Raw genomic sequence first — 13,090 nt, 5'->3', positions numbered from 1 at the left:
GTGCCTTCGGATATTAAGGACCTATTAACCTTTATTAGGGTGTTGAGTTAACCCCTTTACTCTTTGAGTTAACCGTCTTCCTCTGACGCTAAGCTACGGCAGCCCCGCTGCAATTTCGCTAACCAATTACTTCCTCCGACTAAAAATATAAGCGGCTCTCTAAATAAAAGCTGTCCAGAAATATAAGCGTTAAGTTCGGCATAATTTTTTTTTTTATGTTCAGCCGAACTTAAGAACTTTGGCTTTGACATACACTAGTGCAGTGCTAGGTAAGGAGCGAGGGAGCAAGCCATTTCTCTTCTCTATCTGACTATTGGACAGATGGGGAACCATGTACTTGTTGCTGCCGTTTACATCCATGGAAGCTTGTAGTTCGGGCTGGATCGTGACGAAAACTCTGTCAATAGCAGGGTAGATTAGCTGTTTGACAGTTGTGTCGACGTTGTCAACGAGGTCCTCAATCGTTTTGGCTTTCTTTTAGTGCTGTAAGGACTGCAGAGAAGCAAAGAAACCGAGATCATTTGCGTTGTAATCTGGTGAATTAGCTGACTGTGGGCTGATGTTCATTTCCCATCCACCTCTCGCACACGCGGCCAGCACCTCTGGGCCATCAGTAGCGACGTGCGGCTTTGCGTTGTCGTGCTGAAGCACAACGCGCTTTCCGATTGGCCACACCGCTTTAATGCGCGGAATGACCATACGACACAGCGCTCGGCGATTCGTGTCACGATCGACAGTAAATGTCTTCAACTCTAATGTACCGGTAGGGCGGTTCTTGCTCGAGCGCTCTGCCGGTTCATAAACAACGAATGGCCGTAAACCTACCTTTCCGTCTCAGGCACGGTGTCGCTTAGCATCCCATTGTGGCCGGCGACAGCGACAAGAAACATTACTTTGATGATGAAGTTCTTGTTTTACACAGTAATATGAGGGACGTCTCCATGCTCTCAGAGATAGAATCGCTGCTTCTCTTTGCGCACATAAAACCACTTTTCACCCAAATACACGTAGTCCATCATGCTGTCGAACAACAGCGTGTTGCTTGGGCCTCAGTGCACAAATCTTAAAGCAAACTTGACTCGGTCTACATGCTGGTTCTCTGTTTGCATCAACTTCACCCATGCGGTGTGGCTACGAAACACACCAGCACGATAGTAGTCATGTAGGGTCGATTTTTGGAATAACTAGAGTACTCGCTAAAGTGCGAATATCTGTGCGATCCTCTAAAGGGATAAGTTCGATGGACCTGTTGAAGTCGTCGCGGAACACTTTGGTCATGTGGGACTTGCGACCGCTCTTTCCCTTCCTACCGCTGTTGTAGTTGATGGAGTTGCCTGCTTTGATGTCTTGGACGGCTCTGTGCCACAAGCGTGAGGTCTGGTCGTCACTACAACCATACTCGGCCGCTCAAGCTTGGGTGGAGCCTCTTGGTGGCTGTAGCGCGATGCTAACGCTTAGTAGGAATGCAACGACCGAGTTAGGGTCTTGCGCATCCTAGGTGTTGGGGCGGAGCGTGCGCTCCTTTTGGTTGACTGGTGAATGGTAAAACTTGAAATCCAGAGTAGTTACAGTCTTCGGAACGGTGGGGAGGGGTGGGGGGGGGGGGGGGGGTGCACTTTGAGCTTAAGTTCGGATTTGCCGTCGAGACCCGCTTATATTTTCGGACCGAGGAAGTATAAGAGTTCAAAACGGCAATTATGCATATATACCAGCCCTGGTTCCAGTCGAGCTTCCATCTGAGCGTCGTATGTACTACTGTACACTTGCTTGTTTTGACGGGTCTCTTAGCAGAGGGTTTCATGTCCAGCAACATTATCGATTCACCGGTTATGAGGCCAAACTCTCGATAAACTGGTTAGGCCGGGTGACAGATGGCTTGTGGCGGTGATAAATGAGGTGGGTCATTATTATCTTTAGAAATTATAAAATATTAAATCCCATGGTATATTTTATTCAACTCAACCATAAAACCAGTCAAGACATCCATGACGCGTTCATGGTGGGCAAAACCCTTCGTGAAAGTGCCCTCGTGGACAAAATTGAGTTTCTCTCCTAGGCCAAGGCTCCTACAAGAAACATCGCGGCGATATTGGCGTCAGACACAGGTAACCCAACCGTCAGCTTACAATTAGACAGCTGATAATATGCTAACTGATACATTCTGGCTTTTAAAAGGGTTGACTATCACGCCACAGCACATACGCAACCTCCTCTTGTGGAGCTACGGAGGACCTACGGTCAATAGTCGACTTACTGCATTGGCAAATGCATTTGGTGAGCTTTCCGGGGGCAACATCCTTGTTTACGTGACGAATATGTTCCGGTGTTCCATTTTTCAGCGCGGCTCAGAAGGAGCTACAAGCTTGATGAGGTGAATCTCTAATTGTCGACTGGACCCACAACTCGAATAATTCCTGCTTCTATCTGGGTAAGTAAAATATGCAATATTACTGGATTTACGCTCAAAGAGACATATCGCTATTCTTGTACTAGGTTCGTTTATGTGAACAACCGCCAGCGGCAGGCATATCCGTTTGTGATATGGTTATTGCAAACCAGCAGAAACCCACGCTCAAATTATGCTTCGAGTTTTTTCGAGACACGGTCAGAGCAGAGAGCATTGCAACTATCGCCATTAATAAATACTTTACTGTGCTGAACGATTTTTTTCCTGCGGCAAGGTAGTGTTCCTTTTTATTTGTTTCCTAACTTGCGAACATTTACTTAAACAGGTTCTCCTGTGTTAATTTCATGCCATTCTCTCCGCTCAAAAGGAATTGGCTGGCAAGTTCTTTGGCATCGCCCCGAATCAGCGCGATGAGCTTGAAATCAGGTGGCGCGACATGGTAGGTGCAAAGTCGAAGCGCAGCTTCGAATCTGCTTGGGGTCGCTTCAAAACCAAGTACAGTATCATTCCACCTTCATTTGCGACATATATTCACAAGGGCTGGTTAATTGTGTGGATATGTGGGCTGAATGCGCGTGGGGAAGGGGGGAAGGGGGGGGGGGGTTCTTCGATTCAATCATGCCGACATATCGGGTTTGGGAACTTGTAATAGCTTCTTGCAATGTCGGAAACTCACACTGAACACTCGTGGTGGTCGACCTCAAAACACAGAGCACTGTAGTGTACGGACCATTAATGGAGGTTTCCTACTTTTAAAACAAAAACCACAGCGAGATGCGATGAGACCATTTTTCCGGCAACCCATACATGGGGAATGCGCACACAGAAATCAATTATCGCTCTGGATCCTACCACGCTCGAAACACCTATCCAAAATGATGGCTATAACTGCGGAGTGTTTGTGCTTGCGATGGCTTGGAATTTCCTGGATCACACTGAGGACGACTTCAGAGGGTTTCTCGGACTAGTCCACCCCAAGACACACGCGCATTTCGCATTAGCATTTTGTGGCACTAATTAGCGTCTCCTAACGCCTCGACAACAACGACTTGCATGACTTGCCTCCAAGAGATGAGATAACTGGAATGCGAAGTCCGCGCGTACGTCCAGAAACTGCAAATGGATTCGGAATCACGCTGAATCATCGATTTTTTATATCCTGCGCTGCTGTTCATTTAGGTAGATATTGATAATGCGCATGAGCAAGCGCACAAATAAGAGCATTAATTACAATGAACCCGCTGATTTTTTTTAACTATGGTAGATATCCCCAAATGGATGAGTAAGCATGTTGATCAACGCCACCATACTCAAAATGTGGATATCGCTTGTAGTTTCCTAGTCCACAGTGAGCGTTGAGCCAGTCATCAGCATACTGTACCAGCTACACCTTCGTTTGACGCCTGATCAACCACTCAGCAACCTCCGCATTCTCACAAACCTGCACAGGGTCATAGCAACATGATGCTCAAGCGCAAGTCCCTGCCATATTTAGAGGAAGACGCTGAAAACGAAAGCACGCTGTCTGGCTGCCTTGTCGCCATGCGCTGTAACTACATCCGAGGGCTCACAAGTACCACGATCTTGCTCTTGCTTGCACCGTCAGATTGTGGTTAGTGTCTCCTTCCTTCTTCTGCACTGCGCCTTTGCTGCACATACGCGGTGGATGATATCCCGAGCAGGAACAGCTTGGATGAGGCGTGACTGTACCAAGTAGCGCGGATGAGTATGAAGACGTTTAACCTGCTCTTTGAAGATCTTAAAGTCACAGGACACCATCCGACAACTCGCCACATCTGCGTTGGCGAGCGTCTCATGATTGTTTTGTACATTTTGTCCAGAAAAAGCAATCGAGAAGCTCAAGAACGCTTTCAACACGGTCCAGACACAATTTCTACACTTTTACGACTAGGAATTGCTGCTATTAAAGCTTGATATCACGAGTACAATCAGCAACCAGACAAAAAATACTAGCTTTTTCACCATCGTTTTGACACATCTCAGTGCTTTTCACGTAATTCCTCATGGAAGATGCCGATCAGCGGCAGATTTCCCGACGAACTCCGATATTCAAGGGTATGTAGATATCGTTACACTAATAATCGCTGTACTACCCGGCGCAAATTAATCTAGCGTCGTGGGTTTTGAGTAAGTATTAATTTACTGAAATTTCAGAGGGCTTAAGCGATATTAATGCTACCATGTTCCATTATGCAACTTTGCATACGAGACACTGCAGTTTGATTGGCTTTGCACAATGCGCCAATGAGTACAATCAAGGCCCGATAATATTTAAATTCCTTTTTTCTCTCTTTAACTTATCCATCTATGCGAGGTCATTAAATTAAAGCGGTAATGAGCTGTTTTTGATGCCGATCTGACCAATCAGCAGCGAGTATGTCACTTTTGTTTATCTCTTCTTTTTTTAAAGTATTTTTTAACTTCGATCTGGTCCTTATTCGGGCTTGATTAGCTTATTCCGTTTTAAAGCAGACTCACCAAACCCGCCCTGAATGAGACAACCCATAATTAACATGCAATTAGCCGGCCATAGGGCATAATTAAGGTTGAGAAGGGAACACAATTATGCAGAATAATAGCGGCATAATTACTGAAAGGCACGATAAGCCATTCGTATTGAGAGAGTGAAAGCCCTCTCAAGCCCCGCTGCATATTAGAGGGGAGTGGGAACAGCCTTATTTGCCTGCAGTCACAAGGCCCTATTGGCTCATCAACCCTTTAATTGGTGACCTGCTGTACTTAGTTTGCCTGGACTGCCGCGATTCGCTTCGCTCGCGAAAAGAGGTAAGTGTAGGCCCTACACTGTAGGGTACTCTGGCGAGTGCAACGCCGGCTCGCAGACGAGACCGGTACCGCAAATATCGCGCGGCTACGCGACTCGAATCCGCTCACCTCCGTTGCAAGCTTTTAGCATGCGTAGGCTTTTTTTCCGTAGCTTTCAGCGTCAACATTCAGGCCAAGCTCGGTGCGATGGATCGTTAACCAAGGCGAGGTGTTCCACCACTTAGAGACACAACTACCAGCACGTGAACCTGGTCATCATGGCGCTGCTTTTTCAAAAGTAACAAAATAAAAAAAGATAATCATCTGCGTGACCCAACTATCACGCAAAAAAACTATTATCAATATCTCCAAAACTATTTGCTCACGCTCCAAGTTACCATTTTACATGTCATTTATGCCGACAGCGCCGTCGCGTGTGATTAGTGCGCGCGTCAACACTGAGGACACATCCAACAGATTCCCTAGCACAAGCAGTAATGGCGTCGTGAAGTTTGTCGTTGTCTCGACACGCGACAGTCGCCATGATGCAGCGTCCCACTCGAAACAGACAGAGTATGGCACCTGTAGATGCTGGCCCAAAAGTTTGGAGCGTAAGAACTTATCCTTCAGGTGCGGAAACACATTCTCAAACGTTGACTCCGACACTGTCACGTTTAGCGTTGCAGTCACACTAACAAACCGATCGGTGGTGCGCTGAATGTGACGCAGCTGAAGGCACAGATTCTGGAAGCTCGACGAATACAGCCGCCACTGGTGCATAAGCGCCTCCACACCTGATCGTTCACCTAGATTGACGTCTTCCATCATCGAAGAGCGCAAGAAAGCAAGCTGTTGCTTCTTCTCTGCGTTATCGATGTTGTTGCCGGAATCATTAGTTGTGTGTGCTTCTCTTTGTTTACCAGTCCGAGGCAAATCCACGAGAACACCGAAGCGAAAGAGGCGGAAGTACTCCACCACCACGTTCCAGACGTCTTGCTGGCCTCCGTGACGGAGTGTGTTGCGCTGCAACTCAAGGATTGGAATGTCAGCACGCAGCTTCTGGACTGTTTCTTCGACCTTCTTGACGAGATCGATTTGTTTCTGACGGTATCGAGCCTGGTTAGCTCGACACTGTTCGCGTCTTCGCTGAGTTTTGACTCGAATTCGTTTTGGTTTGGGCTGCGGTTGATCGGTGTCGCGGTCACGTAGGTGTTTGCTAGCGCGCACAGCCGCAACAGCGAGAGCATCATCAGATCGGCTACTGGAATTGTAGTGCGAATCCAAGAACCACTCCGCCTGCGCTGAGTCGGCGGTAATTGAGCGCTGTTGAATGGCCATAGATAGTGTGGGGAGCTGCATGCTTGAGTTCGAGTGCGTGTCTACACGTTTCAAGGACTTCACCGCCGCGCTTCTAGCAGCGGTATCGCGCTGGAAAACCGGTCGGACAATCTCGGAGCTCAGCAGTCGGTGGGTGTGCATAGATCTTTGCGGTGGTAGGGCGTCGGGAGCGGGACATGCCTGCATATTCTGCATAGCTTTATAGGTTGCTTTACTGGTGTGGGTAGTTGACTTGTGTATATCAAGGTGAATTGATCAATGAGAGACACGTTGGCTCATTGATCACTTCCGAGCGAATAATGCCGTCCTACTGTAAATTCAAGACGATTCTTACCCGCGGCTTACGCGATAATTGTGGCCTCCGTGTTTACTGAAAATGATCGTATGGAGGGAGCGGCATAATTAAAATTTGCTCATGTTGACGCCGGCTCAATCGTTCTGGCTGATTTGATGTGTCTAGGGTACGGCAAATACTTAAAACAGGGGATCGCTGCGGTCCACTACTTGTCATACACGTGCGGTACTGTAGTGATGAGGATACAGTGGGTGATACCTTTTTCATCTTTCGATATGGATTAGTATCAATAACAATTGGCGCTTTACGGGAGAAGAGCATACGTGCGCAATTGGCCAAAACAAATCGCAATACGCCGGCCATCCTAACGTTTCACTACTGCACGTTTGCTTTGTGCTGTGGTCGACATGCGCGCTTTTAGCAACGTCTGGTCTCGTTCATTGACGAGACACGATAACCATACGTTCAAGCGTTGATTTCGCACTTTTAGCGCTCCAACTCACATCGTAAGCAGGTTGCACCTTGCCGGATCACAAATCGTTACAAAGCAGCATGATCTGCCCTATGTGTACATGTATGTATTTTTAATTTTCAAGTATTAAATACTTGAAGAAGATTTGTTGAAGGGAAGTGGCTGCTGCACCCAAGTGAGATGGAGGGGGTGAAATAGAGTGCAAATCAAAACGGAGAAGACCAACAGAGGTGAGCGATATTTGCGGAGGCGGGCCAAGCGCCGAGCTCCGCAGCGAGCCGAGCACTGCACTCTCCAGGTTAGAGAATCTTTCTATTACAGGAGCGTAGCGACTGCATTCGACGCGCAGCGGAGCAAATCTTAAAGGTCGAAATTACATCTGTCCTCTTTACTAAGTAGAATTGTGAGGGTGATGAGAAAGTATATTGGGTATAGTAAAGTCGACGATTCCCAGTTGGGCAACAAGTGCCTTAAGGACAAATTTTGGGTCCTGTTATAGTAGAAATGAATAGCAGAGAAGTTTCATTCTTTGAACGGTGCCAGCCTGCTTTGATAAAAATGTATAAAAGATGGATAGATACATACTACCATAGTGAGAGCTCTACAAGTAGAGAATTACTCAAAAGTAAATACATGTGAATTAAACGATGTACTCCTATCATCGTTATGTGAATAACCAGCTCGAAAGCAGTCTTCTGGTAGCAAAAGAATATATTCTCGCGGTTCAGCAGTTGCTATTCTCGTGTGAGAAAAGAGTTGAAGTCCATAAGCTATGTCGTTCGACCCTTCGTGATGTGTGTGCTATCCATATCCTTATCCATCCGTGAATATTTTAAGCGCGGTCTTCGCAAGAATCACCACCCAACAAAGTTCTTGGGTTAGAAACAACGACGATCGAGGCCCATCGGCTAACCGCCAAGGCGCTGTGGATGGCATAGTTTTGCGGTAATGGTTTCCGTGGCGCCAAGCATGAGTAAACTAAAAATTATCAGCATTAATCAGTAATTGATAACCATGCCGCAGACTCAAGAGAATCTGACCCTGATGCTATTAAATAAAAGCTATGACAGCAATAGTTTAGATCATCCTTACTGCTCTTGTTCCAACGCCAAATGCATATATTCTACGTGTAATTATCACTCTGCGTGTGATTAGTCTGTGCACCTGACACTGAGACCGCATCGAATGCCCAGCACACGCATCAACAGCATCTTGAGGCCCATCGTTGTCCCCACGCGTGACAGTCACCATGACGCTGAGTCCAATTCAAAACAAACAGAGTACAACACCTGTAGATGCTGACCCGAAGAGCATAAGAACTGATCCTTCCGGTGTGGATCACATGCTCGAGCGTTGCCTCCATAGCGTCACGCTCAACTTTGCAGTCACACTAACAAGCCGATCGGTCGTACGCTCAATGCGACCTAGCTGAAGGCGCAAGTTCTGGAAGTTCGACGAATATGTACCACGACCACTGGTTCATAGGCTCCTCCATACGTGAGCGTCAGCCAAATAAATTGACAAGGCAAGCTGTTGCTTCGATCTGCGCTATCGAGGAAACTGGTCTGATAATTTTGCGGCTCGGGTAGACGAGCATGAATTGTGGGACGTCAGCAGCTAGACATACCAGTGCCACGCCAGAGCACACAGCACGGGTTTATAGTGGCATGCTGGTGTATTACACCGTGTAAGTATGTAAAATGAGATCAGCAAGAGACGCGGGTCTAATTGGCCAGAAGCGAAGAATAATTCCAAACAGTTTCAGTACTGGTTACGCGCTCAGGGAGACCCCTATGTTTACTCAAGTCAACAAACCGTACGGAGAGAGAAAGACATAAGTTGGTCACCAGCACATCAACACGAACTACCACAAACTTGGTGGTCGTTCGTATTGATGTGCTCACCAGGACACCTCCAATTGGACCAGTGGAGAGTCCACGCAACCAGCCGACTTAACTGGTTTGGTCGTGACTATCCATGTAGTATTCACACCGTGTGGACACTGTGAATCACACGTATTAATATGTAACTCTAGACTGTGTGTGGTGAAGGAATTATAATACTTCAAGTATGAGAATAGCTCCAGAAAGGACTATTCGAAACTAATCAGACAATGGAACAGATTTCTAAGCAGATCCGTTAGGCGCAGAGCTTGTCGTCGGGCTCCTGCTACATGTGCTTTTTGTCAAATCAGTTGCAAACAGAAAGCCGCAACGTATGACAATGTAAATTTACACTTCGGAAATAAGCATAAATATTTACAAGAACTTTTACAATTTTATAACTAGAAGGCTACTGGGTTTTCTTCATCGTTGCCTCATGTCCACTCAGGACTTCTTAAACACTGATTTGATGAGACGCTATCGCTCTGGTCAGTGTGGCCAAGTTGGCACAGCAAGTCTTGCTGTGGCTTCGTAGTATCAAACATCTGATTCTTCTTCGATTTTTAGTGAAAGGGTTAATTGGTTACTGGTAGTTGACTTGGGTTAACGAAAGAAATATTCCTTTCACTTTCTTAAAAGAAGTGTAAAAGCTATCACTACCAGAGCAAAGTAGAGAAGTATTTAAGTTGCAGGGTTAAATTACTTAGCACTTAATGCTACTGCAATCACTGGGGAAGTACTAGGATTGAAGCACAAAAAGACATGACATCTGTCATTGCTTAATACCTTCAACTTGAACACTGTAGACGCATTCGTGGCACTGCTGATTATTTTCCTGGAAGAGTGTGGGTATTATTGCTTCGTTGTATCGGCGTGAGAGACAACTGCTGTGGAACTGGGAAACTGGTGCTCCTGGGCGTCTAGCTGTTATTTATTTAGAAAATGATTTGTGACCAAGTTGCTTACGATTTATGCACGGTGAGGAGAGGGGTTTGAAAGAGCGCAATCAGTGCACTGGAGATATGACCATCACGATTGTTGATCAATCTCATCAACAGCGGACCATTCCAGAATTTGCTTCCTTTTTGAAGACTTTCGTTTAGAAACAACAATGCGCTTCAGCATCTTCGTTGCCCTGCTCGTTGCCACCTTCGTGGTGTGCTGCTCCAGCTTTACCAGAGCTGAGAGCGTCGATCTTGCCAATTTTGAACGCCGTCTTCGCGAGGAAGCAGTCCCGGTTAACAAGGATAACGTTGCTAAGATCGCTGGAAGCTGGCTCGAGAAGCTGCAGACGAATACCGCCTTGACGAAGGCAGTCAAGACCGTCCAGGCTTCGGACGGAGACGAGGTTGCTGTCAGGAAGGCCATCACGGCATTCGCTGCTACCAAGGATGCGGTCAAGACCAACGACGAGCAGATTGCCAAGCTCGCTTCCATGATTGCAACAACCGCGAAGAAGAACCCCAAGTCATGGCCTCGTCTCCGCAAGTTCGCCAAAATCACGCTGGGCGCAACTGTTGGTGGTCTTGCCATCTACGGTGCGTACAAGCTTCTGTTTGACAGGAACGCTTCGGGTGCTGCGGCGACGACAACGACTACTACTACGACGGAGTAAGCTTTGCAGATGATTTGCAGTTTTATGCTCGAAAAAGTAAAGAACCAACTACATGTAGTTAGGCATTGGAAAGGAGAGTTCTATGGCATGTAGTTTTAAAATCCAGCCCTTCGTTACTATTGTGACAACAACAACAAATATTCACAGGTACTCGTTCGTCAAAAAGAATAACAACTGTATTATCGTCAGATGCAATACGGTGCTAGCTTTTTTCCCTGAGTCACATGATTTGTTATCAGCTTGAGGTCCTCGTCACTACTTCATCGATTAAATACTCTGGTGTGATGAGAGCCTGATCAATCACGTAGCTAACTTCCTCAATATTACCCAGCACCCGTAGTAGCGGTGTAAGTAAATCCATCGTGGCAAATAGTCTTGTTACGCGCCCAATCGAGTCATCCCAGCAGAAGCGTACAGTACATCGACAGTCAAGTCGCTGTCCTAGAAGGCGAGTGCCCAGTGGTGACACGATAGTAGCACTACCACTCGCCTCGCCATCACTACAAGTCTCCTCAATCCTTTGCTCGAGTAAATGTGGGAAAACGTATCGCAGCGTCACCTCTGTAATGGTTAGACTCAAAGTAGCCGACGTTTCCAGTGCGCCAAAAGGCTGCTCTTCCATCCGATTGAGCTTAAAGTAGAGGCTTCCAAAGAACAACGAGTAGCGCTGCCACTGGTCAATGAGAGCGTCAACCCCACATAGTTCACCAAACGCAACGTCCGGGGCCATGACCGCCCTTAGAAAATACTCCTGATCATGGAGATCACTTGTTGGAGACGCCTCATTAGACTCTGCCGTGCATCTAGGCATCAGAAAGCCGTAGCGGAGCAGACGAAAGTACTCGATTACAACGTTCCAGACGTTGTTCTTGGTCTGGATACCATAGCACAAAGTGTGTCGCTCTCGTGTCAGCTGCTGAATCTCCTCCTGCAGTTTGATCACATTTTCCTCCAATTCGCGAACAAATCCTCGCTGTCTGTCGCGATAGCGTGCTTGATTATTCCTGCACTGCTCTCTCCGGCGTTCGGTCTTGAGTCGGATGCGTTTCTTGCGCTTTGGCTTCGCTGTTTCAGGATTTAAAGTCTTCGGTGCCGAGTCTGTAGTAACCGGAGACGTCGAGGTCTTGGAGTCAGCAATGAGTTTAGTTAGGGGCACGAGTGCCGACAGGAGCCCGACATGAGTGTCGGTAGGGTCAGGGGCCTCGCGCTTTCGAGTAAAAATGGAGGTGCCACGTCTGGGCGAGCTGTCGTCTCGCTGTCCGCCCGTTAGCGGCTTGTCGGGTAAGAGCAGCGGTGGAAGCGGCCTGGAGCCGATTCTAAAGTCAAAATTGCGGCTGAAAGTGGCCATATTGAGCGATCTTGTGGTCGCTATGCTGTCGCACGCTCTCTTTGAGAGAGAATTGCGAAGTGGGGCCAACGGAGAAGAGTGTGATCATCTCGTTACCTACACCCGTTTAAGACGATATAGAGAGTATCGATATAGAGAGGGGAGTCAACAAGTATGGCATAAACGGGTCAAAACGAGATGAAGATTATCCCCGTGATGGCACACATTCCTGAAGCTCTCTGAAACACACTAAATTCTTGCTTTAAGTTATCTTCTCCTTCTTGGCGAACTACGCTGCTGCATTCTATTAAAGTATCCTCGGGCAAAACGCTGTTAATTCGCCGTGCGAGAGTGAGTATATGCAAGGCACGGAGAATCTTTCAGTTTAGAGTTGCCAGGATTGCGTGAACCTACTTTGTTGACGTAAGATTTGCACTGTCGCTAACACCGAGTCAAATCAAGCTGGAGGACTCTGTTCCTCCTGTCAGACTGACGACTTGGCTACTCCTGGGCAGCGGGGGCGGATTACCGCGTGGCTTCGTTGAATAAGCACTGCGATTTTTTTTAATATTCGCATGCTGAAGAATAGAGAACATGTAGAATCAGTAAGCTCGTGTGAATTACCGGAACTTTTGTCCATGGCCGGCATAAATCATAGTGATGATGAGAGGACTTCATCGGTGAGGTGCTTTGAGTAACTCGCTACGACAATGAAGGAGGGCGATAGCCTCAGGAATGGAAAAGCACGGCAGGTCCCTATTTACTCTGTTAACTTTAATGTGTGTAACGTGAAGGGGAGTACAACTCCACCGCAATGAGGCCCTGAGCACGGAATGCAGCTGCATTAGTCGGTTGATTCCAGCGCCAAGTCTTGCAGTAATAACTCCAAGTCCTCACACACGTAGCACTAGCCAGGCCTTGTAGCTGTGCACATACAGACATCTAAGCGCGGTACTTTTCGGAGGAAGC

The 13,090-nt window shown here is 47.2% G+C and overlaps 5 protein-coding genes across 5 annotated transcripts; 2 read left to right on the top strand and 3 right to left on the bottom strand.

Moving 5' to 3' along the window:
* Window positions 1-219: 219 nt before the first annotated feature.
* PPTG_06922 (hypothetical protein) lies at window positions 220-699 on the bottom strand (the record flags this gene model as incomplete). Its single annotated transcript, XM_008900970.1, has 2 exons — window positions 220-470; window positions 588-699. The coding sequence occupies 2 exons, from the start codon at window positions 697-699 to the stop codon at window positions 220-222; spliced, it is 363 nt and encodes a 120-aa protein (XP_008899218.1).
* A 3,169-nt stretch (window positions 700-3,868) lies between these two features.
* PPTG_21983 (hypothetical protein) lies at window positions 3,869-4,319 on the top strand (the record flags this gene model as incomplete). Its single annotated transcript, XM_008901151.1, has 2 exons — window positions 3,869-4,019; window positions 4,249-4,319. 2 exons carry the CDS (start codon window positions 3,869-3,871, stop codon window positions 4,317-4,319), a joined length of 222 nt encoding a protein of 73 aa, XP_008899399.1.
* Window positions 4,320-5,533: 1,214 nt separating this feature from the next.
* On the bottom strand, window positions 5,534-6,724 carry PPTG_06921 (hypothetical protein; the record flags this gene model as incomplete). The annotated part of the gene is made up of 1 exon (XM_008900969.1): window positions 5,534-6,724. The coding sequence occupies one exon, from the start codon at window positions 6,722-6,724 to the stop codon at window positions 5,594-5,596; it is 1,131 nt and encodes a 376-aa protein (XP_008899217.1). The 3' UTR covers window positions 5,534-5,593.
* Window positions 6,725-10,290: 3,566 nt separating this feature from the next.
* On the top strand, window positions 10,291-10,794 carry PPTG_06920 (hypothetical protein; the record flags this gene model as incomplete). Its single annotated transcript, XM_008900968.1, has 1 exon — window positions 10,291-10,794. One exon carries the CDS (start codon window positions 10,291-10,293, stop codon window positions 10,792-10,794), a length of 504 nt encoding a protein of 167 aa, XP_008899216.1.
* A 150-nt stretch (window positions 10,795-10,944) lies between these two features.
* On the bottom strand, window positions 10,945-12,197 carry PPTG_06919 (hypothetical protein). Its single transcript, XM_008900967.1, has one exon. It carries the CDS (start codon window positions 12,140-12,142, stop codon window positions 11,030-11,032), a length of 1,113 nt encoding a protein of 370 aa, XP_008899215.1. The 5' UTR covers window positions 12,143-12,197; the 3' UTR covers window positions 10,945-11,029.
* Window positions 12,198-13,090: the final 893 nt, after the last annotated feature.

The sequence above is a fragment of the Phytophthora parasitica genome (assembly GCF_000247585.1).
Source record: "Phytophthora parasitica INRA-310 unplaced genomic scaffold supercont2.10, whole genome shotgun sequence".
NCBI lineage: Eukaryota > Oomycota > Peronosporomycetes > Peronosporales > Peronosporaceae > Phytophthora > Phytophthora nicotianae.
This window is presented reverse-complemented; position numbering and strand designations above follow the sequence as displayed.

Excerpts from the sequence above, each read along its gene's own strand:
- PPTG_06919 (XM_008900967.1), bottom strand. The coding sequence starts at position 12,142 with ATGGCCACTTTCAGCCGCAATTTTGACTTTAGAATCGGCTCCAGGCCG.